Genomic DNA, 17,096 nt, shown 5'->3' with positions numbered 1-17,096 from the left:
ATGGTTTTAGTTTTTGCCAATTAAGTATGATGTTGGCTGTGGGTTTTTCATATATGGCTTTTATTATGTTGAGGTATGATCCTTCTATTCCCACGTTGCTGAGAGTTTTTATCAAGAAAGGTTGTTAGATTTTGTCAAATGCTTCTTCTGCATCAATGGATATGATTATATGGTTTTTATCTCTCAGTTTGTTTATGTGGTGTATCACATTTATTGATTTGCGGATATTGTACCATCCTTGCATCTCTGGAATCAATCCCACTTGGTCATGGTGTATGATCTTTCTAATGTAATGCTGGATTCAACTTGCTAGAATTTTGTTGAGGATTTTGGTGTCTATGTTCATGAGGGATATTGGACTCTAATTCTCTTTCTTTGTATTGTCTTTATCTGGTTTTGGGATTAGGGTAATGCTGGCTTCGTAGAAAGAGCTTGGAAGTGCTCCCTCCTCTTGAATTTTTTGGAATAGTCTGAGGAAGATAGGTTTTATTTCTTCTTTGAATGTTTGATAAAACTCCCCTGTGAAACTGTCTTGTCCAGGGCTTTTATTTGTTGAAGTTTTTTTATTATCAGCAGAATATTTTAAAGGTTCCTGATACTGTAGCATGTGTCAGCACTTCATTCCTTTTATATTGTCAAATAGTATTCCATAGTACGAATACACCACGTTTCATTCATAGCCTACTTGATGGACATTGATTGTTCCTCTTTTGGTAATTATGAATGATGATGTATGAACATTCACATAGGATCATATGTGACATGTTTTCACTTTCTTGGGTATGTACCTAAGAGTGATACATACAGTACCACTGGTCATACAGTAAACCCATGTTTAACTTTTTAAGATATTGCCTAATTATATTCCAAAGTGGCTATACCATTTTAGATCACCAATGTATGGTTTCCGATTTCTCCACATCTCTTCAACAATATTATTGCCTGTCTTTTGATTATAGACATTTTAAAGGCCATGATCTCATCTTATTTCTAACTACTTTTCAACATAATCCCTTTGTTTCAACTACATTCATTCATTCATAATTCTCTGACCAGATCATGAACACTGATTTGCCTGACTCTTCTTATGTTGTTCCTTTTGTCTGGAATGTTTCCCCTTTTTTCCTCTTCACTTAAGTCACCTATCTCAAGTACACCTCCTTCATAATGCTTTTACTGACTATTCTTGTTCTCAATAATTGTTCCCTCAACTTAATTACTATATCACCTCTTTTTTGTTGTTGTTAATTTGAAGAGAGTAGAAAAGAAGGAGGGAGGAAATGAGGGAGGGAGAAAAAGAGAGAAACATTGATGTGAGGGAGACACACTGATTAATTGCCTCCTGCACAGGCTTGACTGAAGCTGGAGATGCAACCTGCAACCCAGGTATATGTCCTTGACTGGGAATGGAACTGGTGATCCTTTGGTGCTTGGGCCGATGCTCTAACCACAGAGCACACTAGCTAGGGCACTACAGCACCTCTTGATTCCTGATTAGTAAGTACTTAATATATTCTGTCTAATATTTTATCTAAATACATCTTCTAAAAAGGTCAAATTCTTGGCATCACCTGGGTTAAAAGTACTTCAAGGGCACTGTTTTATAAGCCAGATATTTACGGATGATGATAAGATATTGTGCACAATTAAAAACAAATTATCACGGAAGGTGGCATTTACAAATAATTAAGTTTCACAGAGGGAGTGTACTGGGACTAGGAGAAATTATGACCAGTAAATATCCTGGAAACCTATGTTCCTACATTTATTACCAGACCATAAGGTAATTTACTATGTCTGTTCTTGAAATATTGTAGGATTAGAAAGTATCCCAATTTTCCCTCTCTAACCCTGTCTTCTCAGATTCAGAAGCAATCCCTTCCTCCCATGATTTCACTCTCAATCTATAGCATGAATGTCAGGGGGGTCTGAATTTCTAGCCTTGCACTCTAGTCTGGTATGTCCTAAAGGACTAAGTTTTGATTTTGTGTTGGCAGTTAGCTGCATTTGGTGATTACCCCCTATATAGGCCAAGTAGTTTAGTTTAATTTCAATTGATCACATATTATGCCTTTTACTTGTCCTTATACAAATGTGTGCAAGAACAGACATCACATGAATCTAATACCTCTCCTGTACAAACACCTCAAAACGTTCAACCTAGTGACAACAGGTCAGAAGAGTTATCTTGTTTCTGAAAATAATACAATTTTACAACGTTATCATTATGTAAACTCACCTCATTTCTTTATGGACACTTGGAATTTGATCTAATGCCATTCGGTAGAATTTAATGGCTTTGGAATAATTTCTTTGCTTTAAATAAATATTTCCCATATTCACTTTCAATCTTCCTAATTAAAAAAAAGGAATATATAATATCTATGTTTTTCATTTTTTATGATATTTTAGATAACATTAATTCATATTCTTTGAAGATCTTATCAAGTTATAAAGGTTCAGGCATTATCTAAAATTCTTCCTTGAAAAATAGTCATACTATTTTCATGTATCCACACACTAATAATGTAAGGAAATGGAACTTAAGACAGTTGGATTCCTAAAAAATACAACTAGAAAACAACTGGCTTACATTAGAAAATTGGAGTTGTATTCTTCTAAGAAAAATATGGGACTTTAAAATTAGACCCAATAATGCTACACACATTTAATATCATATTCAAGAAAATGATATTAATAAACTTTAATACTGCTACCAAAGTTTACACAATGTACATGCTAGATATAAACTACAAACTCTTGGGGATGAATTATACAAGGGGAAGCACACTTGATGGGGTTGCCATAGCTCATTCTACTTGTAATGACAGAACACATTTTTTGTTTATTATTAGGTAATATACCTCATACCGACTATATTTCCTCATTTGCAGTTGTGTGGATTTTAATATAAATAGTATTTTTAAGCAGGATACCTCTATATAAATACAAATTTGTTTTAGAGCATAAGTCACTTCATTGTAAGAAACCGTACAGGGAGGAAACATAAATGAACACTACAAAAGAACTATACTTACTAGACAAACTGACTATAAACACCTACCTGCATTGATAAACATCTTATTTTTCACTATAACTTGATATGTGTTTAGTGCTTCAGCATACATTTCATTAGCTGAATACTGACTGGCCAAGTTGAACAGAACCTAAGGAAGGAAAATATTGCAAAAAGATACATAATGACCATTTAGGCCCCTTTTGCCCATAATCTTTTTAGAGACTAAAGTCATATAACAAAGTTAGCTGCTCATCTCAAGACATCCAACCGATTAGGAAATGAAGGAGACAGAAAATCTCGCATTCCAAATGAACCAGAACATTCATATAGGTAAGGCTGATCTCTGAATTTCATATTAATTTTTTATGTATTCTTTCTATTTTAGATAGTATTTGCCATCCATTAATCTCAGGAAGACCTACAAAGAATAACTGTGTCTTCTTAACGTTGCTAGTGATAAAAGGAATAAGCAAAATAGTGAACCAAATTCTCTTCATAAAAATAAATTAAATTTCATTTAGGAATATCTTAAACCTTTATTTGAATAGTGATTCTCTACATGAAAAATTATAATTTGTTATTAAGTTACTGTAAATTATCTCCCTAGAAGATAGGAAAAAAATGATCATTATAAATTGATCATGGAATTAAAAAATATTATCTATAAACAGTAAACATCTAAAAATTCTTATTCAGTTTCAAATGTACTTTTTTTCCATGTGTTTGACATACGACGACTTTTCCCACTAAAAATATACCCTTTTAAACAGCCCTATCAAGGCACTGTCTTTTCAGAATTAAAGAAATTTTACTAGAAATTAGTTTTGTTTTGTTTTTTACTACCTTCACAGAACATTGTCTTATTTGCCTCATCTGAAGTTCTTGAAATTCACAGGCCAAAAAGTCACATCAGAATCTCATTAAAGTAACCACACTGAACAGAGCATAAATATCAGCAGTCTTCAAGAAACAGTCACTGGCTGGTGAGCACTTACTAAGTTATTAAAAACAACTAATAAAAAAACTAAATAAAAAAATGATCTTTGCCCTGGCCAGGTAGCTCAGTTGATTAGAGTGTGGTCCCAATACACCAAAATTGCAGGTTGGATCCCCAGTCAGGGCACATACAAGAATCAACCAATAGATACAAAAATAAATCAATATTTTGAATGGAACAACATCAATATTTTTTCTCTCTCTTTTTCAAATCAATCAATAAATAAAGTTCAAAAGAAGATCTTCACAGACCAAAGACAAGCGTGTCTCATGAACTGTTGTTCAAAAGAAGATGATCATTAATCTAATTCTAAGCATCTAAGATTCAATAAAATTTTAAAAATAAAAGGAAACAAGAAATATAGAAGATAAAAGACTTCTGGAATCTACAAATCCTAGCCAAAATAATTTTACTCAACAGGTATTTCATACTTACTGAGTAAGTTAAATCCAGATTGATGTTTTCTGGAGTTGTCACCTGCTCACGTTGTCTCACCAACACTCTCTCTTTTCTTCCTGCGTCTTTTGCCTTTTCTAAGGCCTGAAATCAAGTATACACTGTGAGCATTCATTCCGAGAATGTGTGCATTTGGGAAACACCTGCATGTAGCTGGGCTGGATGCCATATCCATTCCTGGATGCCCACGGCCTGGGGAACGCTTACCACAAACTCCCCTTGACAACAAAAGAACCCAGACCATTTGTTTAAACTGGAGCTCACTACCATAAAAATTTGTGTTTATTCTGGAAAAGAAGAGGGAGTCTGAGGGACAAAACATACAGTAGCTTTGCCCCAAGTCCAGTCTCTTCATCACCATGCCTTCCACCACTTTTAGGTTTGACTATGTCTTTGATTTCCTTTTTTCCTCCCAACTCTTGAATCTTTGGATATTTTAATTCTATCTCGTGAGATAGGAATTTAGATGGATTTGTTTGGTTTCTGGGATGCCCCAAATCTAGACAAGTCACAGGATAACTGCTACTCAATGTTATGGCAGATGCTAAGTTTGGCTCTCTACTTAGAATGTCAGGAACCTTCTATTCCACTGAGACTAACTACAAACAGATTAATTCAACAGGAGATTTTTGCTTTTTAGAACTAGATTAAAAAGGCACCAGTACTATGAGCAACAAAAGTAGCTTTTCATATTGAACAATTTTTCCTAATGGTAATCATTAACCCGATAACTAAAGTGACAGAAATTATATTTATATAGTATAACAATCAAAGTAATGTGAACAAAAGCAAATTAAAAGAAAATATTTGATAATTTTAAAAGAAGCAGAGTAGGATTCCCAAAAATCAAATAATTGCTTCAGTGAAAACTCTAAGGCCAGTCAACAGCAAAACAAAAATATTTATCTATACATATGCTTGTATGTGTGCACATATATACACACTTTGTAAGTGTGCACATATAAAACCAGATATATACATATATACACTTCATAATCCTGAATCCTGTTAGTTTATAAACTTACCAGTTTTAAGTCTCCACAACTGTTGGCAATACAACTTTCTTCGACCAACTCATTTACTTTCTTCTCTAACTGTCTAATCTTTTCTTCTGGACTATTAAAGAAGAAAGCAGGTAATCATTCAACCTCTAATGATATATACTAAAATGTAATTTACTTTTAACATGCTTTTAAATGTGAAGAATAGGTCATAGATAAGAGAAACATATAAATGGCATTAAGGATCAAATGTACTGCTGTTTTTAAGAATTACATTATATAACTATTCAGAATAACTATAAAAATAGCTAACATTTACTTAGCATAGTGTAATTTCACATTGAGCTACATGCTTTACCCTAATCATGGCATTTAATAATCATAATCACATACAAGTATTATCATTATTCTTTTTACCAATAGGGAAACTGAGGTTTAGAAAGTTAAGTGCTATGCTCGAGATCACACAGCTAGAAAGTTAGAGTGCCAGGATTTAAACCCAGTAAGGTACATCTAGGAGCCACGCTATTGTATTATTATCCCCAAGAGAAAGCAGATCCTTTTTTCAGATGTTTGGCAAATGGAAACTTTACCTAGTGGTTAGGAAAACTGAAGCTCCCCATAAAAGAGATAATATAATAATTATTATTAACTACCAGATAGGTACTGAAGAGAAGCTTTCTAACAAGGTGAGAAGTTTAAAAACCCTGACTCGATTAGTAGCAAACACAGTACCTCAAATCAGTTACCTTTCAAAACATGACATTAATTTCTTTTTGCTCTTACTTTCTTCCAGAAAAATACCACAACACTCCGAATACACAACAGTGCCTAGATAAAATTTACTATGAGTATATTGGAATACATTGTATTTATGGGATTTTAAAAAAAGAATACAGGAATAAATTTAACAGCATAGAATGTCTATAGAATCATGTTCTTCAGTGGAACCTGCCTATAAATTTCATCAGGTGGGATACAAATTTTATGAGTTTACAAAGATCTGCAAAATTCTAACTGAGCAATGAGCATAACAGACGGTGATTTGGTAAAGGTTATAATGAAGTATAGAAATCTATTTTCTGGTTGCCAACAGTTCGTTATTAAACCTGAAATATCAATGTAAAATTTTAAAGCAAAAATCTGTAAAAGAACTCTATGAAGATACTCTATATCCCTATCAAATGCCAAAAAAACTTGACTCTGTATGCACACAGTGCTATATGCAGACTGTGCTGGAAACCTGCCCACACAAGAGCCTGCTCCCGCCCTTCCTTGCACGCAGGATCTACACTTGTCAAATCTCATTCTGTTGCCAAATTTTGGATCAGTCATGGGCAAGTGATGCTTTTCTGCCAATGAAAAGTGAAAACAATCTTCTGGGGGAGAGGGCCTTGGAAAGATTTTCTTTGCTTTTTAAAGGGGGCCCGAGACTGGAACTTTCTGACTCCAGCTAGGCTTTATCAATATTCTCATTCTGAAAGTTTTGAACTCTCTAATGGCACTCTTGGCATCATACGGATGGGCAGGCTCTTGAGAAAAGCCAAGAGAATCAGAGGAAAGCTGAACCAGGACTGAGAAGTTAAATTAACCATCTCTAAAACTGCCCTTCCACCAGATTTCCTGTTAATAACGTAATAAATGTTCTTAGTGTATATGTGTTTCTGATGTCTTCTGTTAGCAGCTAAAAGTTTTTAAAAAAGTTTTATTAGCAGACATGCTGTCATTAACTAGGATACAAAATAAACTGGTTTTCATTTATTTATTTTATTTATTTATTTATTTATTTATTTATTTATTAATCCTTACCCGAGGGTATTTTTTCCATTGATTTTTAGGAAGGGGGAGAGACAGAGATAGAGCAACACTGATGTGAGAAAGACACATGGATTGGTTGCCTCCTGCATGGGCCCTGACTTAGGGCCAGAGATCGAGCCTGCAACCCAGGTATGTGCCCTTGACCAGAATCAAACCTGAGACCCTTCAGTCCTCTAACCACTGAGCAAAACTGTCTTAGGGCTAAACTGGTTTTCTGTAGTGGTTCCTTGTTAGTTGAAAATGGAAATGATGTAATTTAAACAATAGCTCAAATATTGGATTTAAGAATTACAGTTTAATAACATCTACTATATAGAAATAAAACAGTATAGTGGTTAATAGTATGAGCTCTGAAAATAGTCTGGATTCAATCTCAGTCCTGCCATTTATTAGTGCTACCAAGTCAAGATCTCTGTGGTTTATATTCTCTATAAATGATAATAATAGCTCAGTCTTCATTTATGTATTGCACTGCAAAATGCCTGGCACATACTGAGTACTCAGTAAGTGTTTGATTGTAAAACTATTTGTAAAATGTAGACATCAATGTATCTAGATACCAGTACGTATATACAGCTGAATTTATACCATAGTTTTTGGCTACTTTCTAACTATTAGCACAAAAGTAAGTTAATTCAATAAAAATGAAATTTCTCAATACTGATATGACAAACTAACTTCTTGTATGTTCTCTTAATTCTTTTCTTTGAAATATTATTTTAAAATAAGCATATCTTATTACATTTACAACCCCATTTGACCTTCAAGAGAATCAATATTGGGCTCCATAAAAATTAGATATATCTTCAAGTCAAATCTATATCTATATTATTAAAGGCCTGTGGCCCTAATGCCGTAACAACCAAAGATTGGTGTGGGTGGGCGGGGCTGCGCGATTTCGCACGCTGGGCTTCTAGTCCTATATAATAAAAGCCCAGTGACCGAACGGTGGAACAACCAGAACAACTGGTCGGCCAGTTGCTCTGACACGCACTGACCACCAGGGGGCAGATGCTCAATGCAGGAGCTGCCCCCTAGTGGTCAGTGTGCTCCCACAGTGGGAGCACCACTTGGCTGACTGGGATGAGTGGCGCTCCCACAGCAGGAGCAGCCACTCAGAGGGCAGGTCCACACCCGCTTGGCTGACCGGGATGAGCGGCACTCTCACAGTGGGCCAATCCCCGCAGGCCATGCCCCACCAGTGCACAAATCCCATGCACCGGGCCTCTAGTCTAATCTAATAATAGACAAACATGGTAATTAACCGTACCTCTGCTACGCTTCCCATTGGCTAATCAGCGAGATATGCAAATTAACTGCCAACAAAGATGGCGGTTAACTGAGAGCAAAGATGGCGGTTAATTTGCATATGTAGCGGGAAGCAGCAGAGCGAAGACTGAAGGCGGATCTGCCGGAGCAGCAATCAAAGCGGGTCCGGCTGGAGCAGCGAAGGCATTGAAGGTGGCTCCACCAGGAGCCATGATCAAAGCGGGTCTGGCCGGAGCAGCGAACAAAGTGGGTCCAGCCGGAGCAGCGATCAAAGCGTGTCCGGCCGGAGCAGCGATCAAAGCGGGTCCAGCTGGAGCAGTGAAGGCTTTGAAGGCGGCTCCAGCCGGAGCAGCGATCAAAGTGGGTCCGGCTGGAGCAGTGATCAAAGCGGGTCCAGCTGGAGCAGTGATCAAAGCGGGTCCGGCTGGAGCAGCGAAGGCTTTGAAGGCGGCTCTGGCCAGAGCGAAGGCCTGGGTCCCCGGTGCTGAAGGAAAACTGGTGCAGGCAGCCAGGGGAAGGGAACGTCTATTGCACGAATCTTTTCGTGCAACAGGCCTCTAGTATATATATAAAAGCCTAAGCGACCATTAAGGTGGAATGACCGAATGACCGGTTGCTATGACACACACTGACCACCAGGGGACAGACGCTCAATACAGGAGCTGCTCCCTGATGGTCATTGCACTCCCACATCTGGAGTGCCACTCCGCTGACCAACGGGCGCCAGACACAGGGCTCACAGTGGCCGCTGCAGCCCAGAGACCACAGCAGAGTGGCAGCGAGCCTACTGAGCAGCGGCGGCAGCAGGTGCAGCGGGGCCGGGATGAGTAGGAGCAGCAAGCAGGAGCGGCAGGCAGTGTTGGACTGCTGGTTTCAGCCCGATCCCTGCAGGCTACGCCAAGGGATCTCACCAGTGCACAAATCTGTGCACCAGGCCTCTAGTAATATAATAAAACTATACAGGATACACATGGCTATTTTTATTAGGTTTGATTCTTTTCCTAATTCCAAGAACTAGGGATGATATTGTAATTACTATTTTGGTGACACAAACTTTTAAAATACTTACTTGGAAAAATTTTAAAGGTGCAACAATAAAACAACAGCATAAGGACTTACGTACCTATCTTCGTTCTTGGTTTCCAAAGGAGGAGCAGGGCCCCTTGACTGACCAAGGGGGTCAAATGCAGAACCTGACACACAATTCAAGAGTTCATATTTAATCTGCGACCCAGCATAATTGAAGAAAATATGAAATCTTGCACATGTTATTTAATTATTTATTAAAAGACTCAGATTACCTATTTATTAAATAGGCAGGACATTCGTTATATCTACATAAACATTTGTATATAAAGAAATTGGTGAGATTTTTAACATACATCAAACTATGTAAACTTGTGTATTAACATAAAAAAACAAAAATGAGATGCTCTCTCAGTATTTACTCATCTCCCACAATAATCTATTCCCATTATGAACTCTAAATTATCAATCATGTGAATAATAACTTGGCATTGGCTTTTTAATTGTCCTTATTTATATAATAAACATTAATTTTTATCCTAATAATTTTACTTTAAAATCATTTATCATATATTTAAATACCATTTTTACTTTTAATTTTTAAAAATGAGCTCTAATTTATAAAAAATAAAACAAAATTTTAATGTACAATTTGACAAATTACATGCCAGTGCAACTACCACCCCAATTGTGATGCAGAGTATTTTCATCACCTCTTTCCTTTCTTATGGTACTTAAAATAATGATGCACCTTATAATCAATGGAATGTTAGATTTAAAATGGTAACAATATTTACACATACAAAAACAGTAAAAAATACTAAAAGATCTGAAAAAAAGTTAATAGACACAAACCTCTCAAAGCTGCTTTGGTAAAACCAGCTGCTCTCACTGCTGTCATAGGTCTAGTAACTCCATCCTTAAAAGAATAGGAATAATTTAAAAGTACTTACAGTTCTGCAAATGACACATAACTGCAATTTTTATTTTTGTGAATCCTCACTGGAGGATATTTTTTCCACTGATTTTAGAGAGAGCAGAAGGGAGAAGGAAGGGGGAGAGAGGAGAGAGAGAAATATCGATGTGAGGGACCTACATCAATTGGTTGCCTCCTGCACTCGCCCTGCATCCCTGGGGCGGGGAACCTGCAACCCAGGGATATGCCCTTGACTGAAATCGAACGTGAGACCCATCAGTTCACAGGCTGATGCTATAACCACTGAGCCATGCCACAAGGGCTAACTGCAATTTTTAATTCTGTACTTCTGCTCCTCTGTGTCAACTCTGTCTCTACTTTCATTTTCCCCTATAAATGTTTTTCTTTTTCTTATCTTTTTCTTTTCTGGGGGGGAGGGGGCGTTAATCCTCATCCAAGGATATTTTTCTATTGATTTTTAGGGAGAGTGGAAGGGAGGGGGAGAGACAGAGAGAGAGAAACATCGATGTTCACATCGATTGGTTGCCTCCCTCACGCGCTAGGCAGGGACCAAGCCTGCAACCAGAATCAAGGTATGTGCGCTTGACTAGACTCGAACCTGGTACCTTTCAGTCCTCGGGCTGATGATCTATCCACTGAGCCAAACCGGCTAGGGCTCCTCTATAAATTTATAATTCCTAGGGCTTACTCCATAGGGCTCCTCTATAAATTTATAATTCCTAGGGCTTACTCCATTTGAAAGAAAAAAAAACACCTCATAGATTTTTATAAAGCACCTTACTTATATAGCCTATTAGCTGGCTATTCCCCTACTTTTGGTTGGTATCCTCTATGCCCATGAGAGAAACCAAAGATATGGTTGTAAATGACAGCACAGGAAAAATGGGTCCCAGGGTACACCATACAATCTAACCATCAGTTCATGTCTACTCCCCAGTAGAATTTCATCTGAGACCTCAGTAAGTCCAGAGACTCTGCCTCCAAAGATTTCAAACAGTCCAATCTGTAGCCCACACTTTAAAGAATCAGGGTAATTATATCAGTAATATCTCCTTTAACATTTTAAATAATATAATAAAGAAAAGAAAACGTTGGTAATATTCTAAGTCACAAGAGAGGCCCCAAATGAACAACCACACGACGGAGATACCTGGATAGCCCCTGTCACTGGTCTTCCCATTGATGATGTCAGGGATGTCTTGGACTAGTAAACAGAAAACTAAGTTAAAACAATTTTTAAAAATCTACACTTAATTTTATAAATGAAATTATACAAGTTTTTCATAACTTTTCCTTCATTCTATTGGCAAATGAACTTAAATATAATTTTTTCCATGTATCATCTGAGGACATAGGGTCAAACAGTAAAACTCTAAAGCAGGCATCAGCAAACAACAACCCTCAGCCTTTGTAAATAAAGTTTCATTGGAACACAGCCACACCTATCTGTGGATGTTCCTGCACTAGGAATGCAGACTCGGTACTTGCAACAGACTGTCTGACCTAGAAAGCCTAAACTGCCTGGCCATTCACAGAATATGTTTGCTGTCTCCTGTTCTAAAACATCACCAAAAACCAAGTTTATGGGTAATACATGTATAGGCTGATTAATAAAACCATGCTTCATAAGACACACAGTTATATTATATACTAGGGGCCCAGTGCACGAATTCGTGCACCTTGAAAGGGACTGTGGGCCACGAGGCTGCTGTGGGCACAGGGGCAGGTCTCGGCCCATCCTCCGTGCCCCCACCTGGCCCCTCCTGTTGCAGCCTCTGGTCCATTGTCTGCTGGTGATTGGGGCTGGTGCCAGCAGCGGGTGCGAGTGGTGGCTGCTGCCCCAATCACCCCTCAGGAGCAGGGGGAGGTGGAGAAGCCCTCAGGGGTGATTGGGGCCAGCAGCTGCTGCTCGCAGGTTTGAGCGCCGAGCGGGACCATGGTGTGCAGGAGCAAAGAATTTTCATTAACCACCAGAGGCTCGCACCAATGACAGCGACCGGCATCCCGCCTTGGTCTGGCATCCCTGCTCACCTGCTCCACCATCCCACTGCGGCCGATGCCCACCATGTTCTGCGCTCTGCCACCTGCTGCTGACGCCCGCCATATTCTGTGTGTACCCTCTGGTGGTCAGCGCATGTCATAGCAACCAGTTGTTCGGTTGTTTGGTTGTTCTGCTGTTTGGTCTGTTTGCATATTAGGGTTTTATAGATAAGGCTACTTTTTTCATTCATATAAAGGGACAGTATGAAGGCAACTGCCCTGGATCTTGGTTCTGAAATCATTTTTCTGACCTCTAAGAAATATTATCATAAGGACTGGGAAATGATATCCCACCTCATTCTCTCATTCCTCTATTATTTCATGTAAGCTAAAACATCCAAATTTGGGCAATATATAAAAGATTTTCCTTTATGGATTTTTTTATATAGCATCCTTCCTCCAAAAATCTCAAATAAGAGCAAGGCCCAAATATATGCTTTTGAAAATTTTCTTAAATTTTACTTTTTAATGCATTAATTAGTAAGTTTTTAAAAATTACTAACATTATATTTATTATATAACTTCAAATAAAATGTATGAATGGAACACACATGAGACTTGGTCATATTATATAAAAAAATGAAAGGAAGTGGATCAACAAACACAAGGTTTACAAGTAGAAAAGGTAATAAAATGTTTTCTGATATATTTACAATCAAAAGGACTAGAATATTTAAAGATGTTAAATGAGATTTTTATAATGTTTGTAACTATTCAAAATAGAAACTATATCTGGTTCATGGACTGAAAAATAGCCAAAATTGCTTAGAACTGCCTAAAATGAATTTATGTACACGAAAAAGCATCTTAATATTTTCAGCTTAAGAAAACCTACCCCATATCCAGTAGCTACAGGTCTAGTAACTGCTGTGCTTGGTATTTTAGCAGTTATCTTGGGGAGAGGGGAAAGAAACATAGTTAATAGAATTCAGATTAAGCTACATAATAGAAAAGTGGAAAAGAAGTGCAAAATATAGATTTATCAATAGAGAAATGTTAATATAATATTTAGAATAATTACCTTTTAAATTATCCTACATATTAAGGAGCTTAGGAATTTTAGATATTGAGTAGGAGACTTATTCTGGAATTCATTTTACAGGAGAAAGGGAACTTGAGAATGACCTGAAGTGCCAATAGGAATGATCAGTTTTCATGGTTGCTTCCATCATTCATCATGAATTCTTATTACTGCCAGCCACTAGGTCTAACTATAGACAGGATTTGGAGTCAGAGAATCTGGGTTCGAATCTCAGCTCTTCCCTCTACTAGCTGAGTTTATTTAATCTCTTTGAATCTAAAATTTCTCATCTTTGAAATAAGGATGCAAGGTATGTATGTTGATCACAATACTATAGTTGGAATCAAACAGGACCATGTAGGTGAAACTGACCTAAACATGTCAGTTGTTAGGCATATTGATTAAAGTATTTGATGTTTTTTTGTTAATCTTCGCCTGAGGATATTTTTTCCATTGATTTTTAGGGAGAGTGGAAGAGAGAAGGAAAGACAGAGAAAGAAACATTGATGTGAGAGAAACACATTGATTGGTGGCCTCCTGCATGAACCCTGACCAGGGACTGGGTGGGAGAGGAGCCTGCAACCAAAGTACGTGCCCTTGACAGGAACTGAACCTGGGACCCTTTGGTCTGCAGGCTGATGCTCTATCCACTGAGCCAAACCAGCTAGGGCTGTTTGCAATATTTGATTAAAACATCAATAGAGCCCTAACCGGTTTGGCTCAGTGGATAGAGCGTCGGCCTGCCGACTGAAGGGTCCCAGGTTCAATTCCGGTCAAGGGCACGTACCTTGGTTGCGGGCACATCCCCAGTAGGGGGCCTGCAGGAGGCAGCTGATCGATGTTTCTCTCTCATCGATGTTTCTAACTCTCTATCCCTCTCCCTTCCTCTCTGTAAAAAATCAATAAAATATATTTTTTAAAAAAATCATCAATAGATAAGTTCTACTTCTTGCTATGATGGGCTACTGTTTTAAATAACATTGCCACTAAGAATTAAAAAGCTGAGTACAAAAATATTTTTGTAAAGTATCAGTTTAAATACATTAGAGAACCATTAAGGCAGTGAAGAATTGCAAGTCTCCAGTTGAGGAAAGGGGAAGGCTGGAGAGGTGAGCCAGCATTAGGTTCTGCTTTTCTCCTATAGGAGTGTTCTCAACCTTCTGGCCCTTTAAATACAGTTCCTCATGTTGTGACCCAACCATAAAATTATTTTTGTTGCTACTTCATAACTGTAATATTGCTACTGTTATGAATCGTAATGTAAATATCTGATATGCAGGATGGTCTTAGGCGACTCCTGTGAAAGGGTCCTTCGACCCCCAAAGGGGTCGCGACCCACAGGTTGAGTACCGCTGTCCTATAGGCATCTGCTTGTTCCAAAGACATGGCTGAGAAGCTGTGCATAGCTTTTTGTAGACTCACAGGCCTGAGGAGATAAACATTGGAGTTGGGGGCCTGCCAAGGTAGCTGTCCCTGTAATTCTCCCAGCTTTAGATTGTGATCTCAAAAGGCTAAGACTGAAAAGTAAGTTAGAAGTATACCAGCCCTTGTAAGGACTAAAGTCCAATTTAGGATCATCTCAAACTCAAATGGATAAGGGTGATCCAGGATTTCTAGTATCTCTAAGGCCATAAGCAAGAGTAAATTCTCTCTACTGAAAGATGAGATCCCTTTTGGCTGTGTTATCCAGTAGAACTTTTCTGCACTGATGGAAACATTCCATGCCTGCCCTGTCTGATGAGATAGCTACTAGCCACATGTTGCTGCTGAGATTTGAAAAGTGGCTGGCGTAACAAGGATCTGAATTTTTAAATTGTATTTAATTTTAAATAATTTAAATGTAACTCGCCACATGTGGCCAGTGTTTATCATACTGGACAGCACAGACATATAGCCTTAAATTAACTCTCAAATTTTTCATTTACACTGTCTGGCATTCAATCAAAAATAACTAGACATAAACGAGGCAAGACTACCTAACCAAAAGCCAAGAAAAACAAAAGAATGAAAAGAAACCCAGAAGGTGATACATATAATGAAAATATCAGACACAAATTTTAACATAAATATGCTTAATATGTCCACTGAGCTAAAACACAAGATTGATAATTTCAGCAGAGAATGGGAAAGTAAAAAAAAAGAATAGAAATTCTAGAACTGAAAAATAATTGAAAATAATATAAAATTCTAGCATTGTCCAGGAAACAGTAAAATACTAATTTATACCAGACTTTAATAAGTTAAAGATGAGTATTATAATCTTTAGAAAAACACTAAAAGAATTTTTATAGATGTAAACTCCCAAGATAACAATGGGGGAAAATGGAAATAAAAAACAAACCAAAGAAGACAAGAAAGAAAATGAAACAGAAAAAAGGCAGAAAAATTGAAAAGCAAATAGTAACACAACAAATTGAAGCCAAGCCAGTAATTTCATTACATGCAAATGGACTAAATACTTCACCAAAAAAAATATGGTTATCAGACTGTATTTTAAAAGCAAAACTCAATCACATGCTGCTAATAAATAAATGCATATGGAAAGGTTGGAAGTTAAAGACTAGGAAAGACATATCATGAGAACACTAGACAAAAGGAAGGTGATATAGCGATATCAATATACTAATAACTGACAAAGTAGACAAACAGAATTACTAGAGATAGAAAGACATTTCATAGCAATAAAAGGCTCAATTTACCATGAAAATATAACATTTCTAAATATTTTTACTCCACATACACAAAGCAAAAAACTAAAAAAAATCCATAATCATAATGTAAAATTTGACCATATCTTTCTCATTAACAAAACCCTTTCCCCCCAAATCAGTAAAAATATAAGACACTAAAAAACAAACAAACAAACAAACAAAAACACACACACACACACACACACTAAAAACTTGACCTAATTTACATAACCGGTCTTAGAAAGAGCTGAAAAGGATAGAGTCTCAGGACTTTTTTCTATGAGAACAAACTGAAGGAAAGAAAGTTGTGTTTTTTTTTCAACTACTTACAAATGACTAAATCTGTTTTTTGAGGTTTTGTTTTGTTTTTTAAGCATTGGTCAGATCTCTTCAGATAAAGTAGAGCCTACCCTGTCTCTTCCTTTATTCACCTACACCCTCATGTGTCATACCTTTCCTCCCATATCTTAAGGTCAGTCTTAACTGTACATACCCTTTAATATTCAACTGTAGATTTATCCTAAGCAGCCTCTTCTGATTGTCCCATTGACAAATAACCTTTCTTTATGGTCCCATAACAATTTATACTCTTTCTTACAGAACTTTCTATATTTCACTTATCAGCCTGTTTGTTTTCAACTACAAAAGAGAGTTGGCAGATTCCATACACTGTGCAAGTTAGATGTCTATGCTTTGCATGACATACACAAAAATTTTAATAATACTGAAAAATATCACTCTAGCAATTCATATGCTGATGGAATATTAATTAATGGAGGATCATTAATCCAAGAGAAGAGTAATTTCTAAATTAAGCCCCAA

General features: G+C 37.1%; 1 protein-coding gene across 1 annotated transcript in view; it reads right to left on the bottom strand.

The window, feature by feature from the left end:
• IFT88 (intraflagellar transport 88) overlaps positions 1-17,096 on the bottom strand; it is a 160,377-nt gene that overhangs the window by 125,764 nt on the left and 17,517 nt on the right. The window contains 8 exon segments of the mRNA XM_006085499.3: positions 2,240-2,354; positions 3,065-3,167; positions 4,452-4,556; positions 5,498-5,588; positions 9,684-9,753; positions 10,442-10,505; positions 11,674-11,727; positions 13,399-13,455. Coding sequence (XP_006085561.1) covers positions 2,240-2,354; positions 3,065-3,167; positions 4,452-4,556; positions 5,498-5,588; positions 9,684-9,753; positions 10,442-10,505; positions 11,674-11,727; positions 13,399-13,455 — 659 coding nt within the window.

Source organism: Myotis lucifugus, unplaced genomic scaffold (genome assembly GCF_000147115.1).
Source record: "Myotis lucifugus unplaced genomic scaffold, Myoluc2.0 scaffold_19, whole genome shotgun sequence".
NCBI lineage: Eukaryota > Metazoa > Chordata > Mammalia > Chiroptera > Vespertilionidae > Myotis > Myotis lucifugus.
The sequence above is the reverse complement of the archived record's forward strand: the minus strand, read 5'-3'. Positions and strand labels throughout refer to the sequence as shown.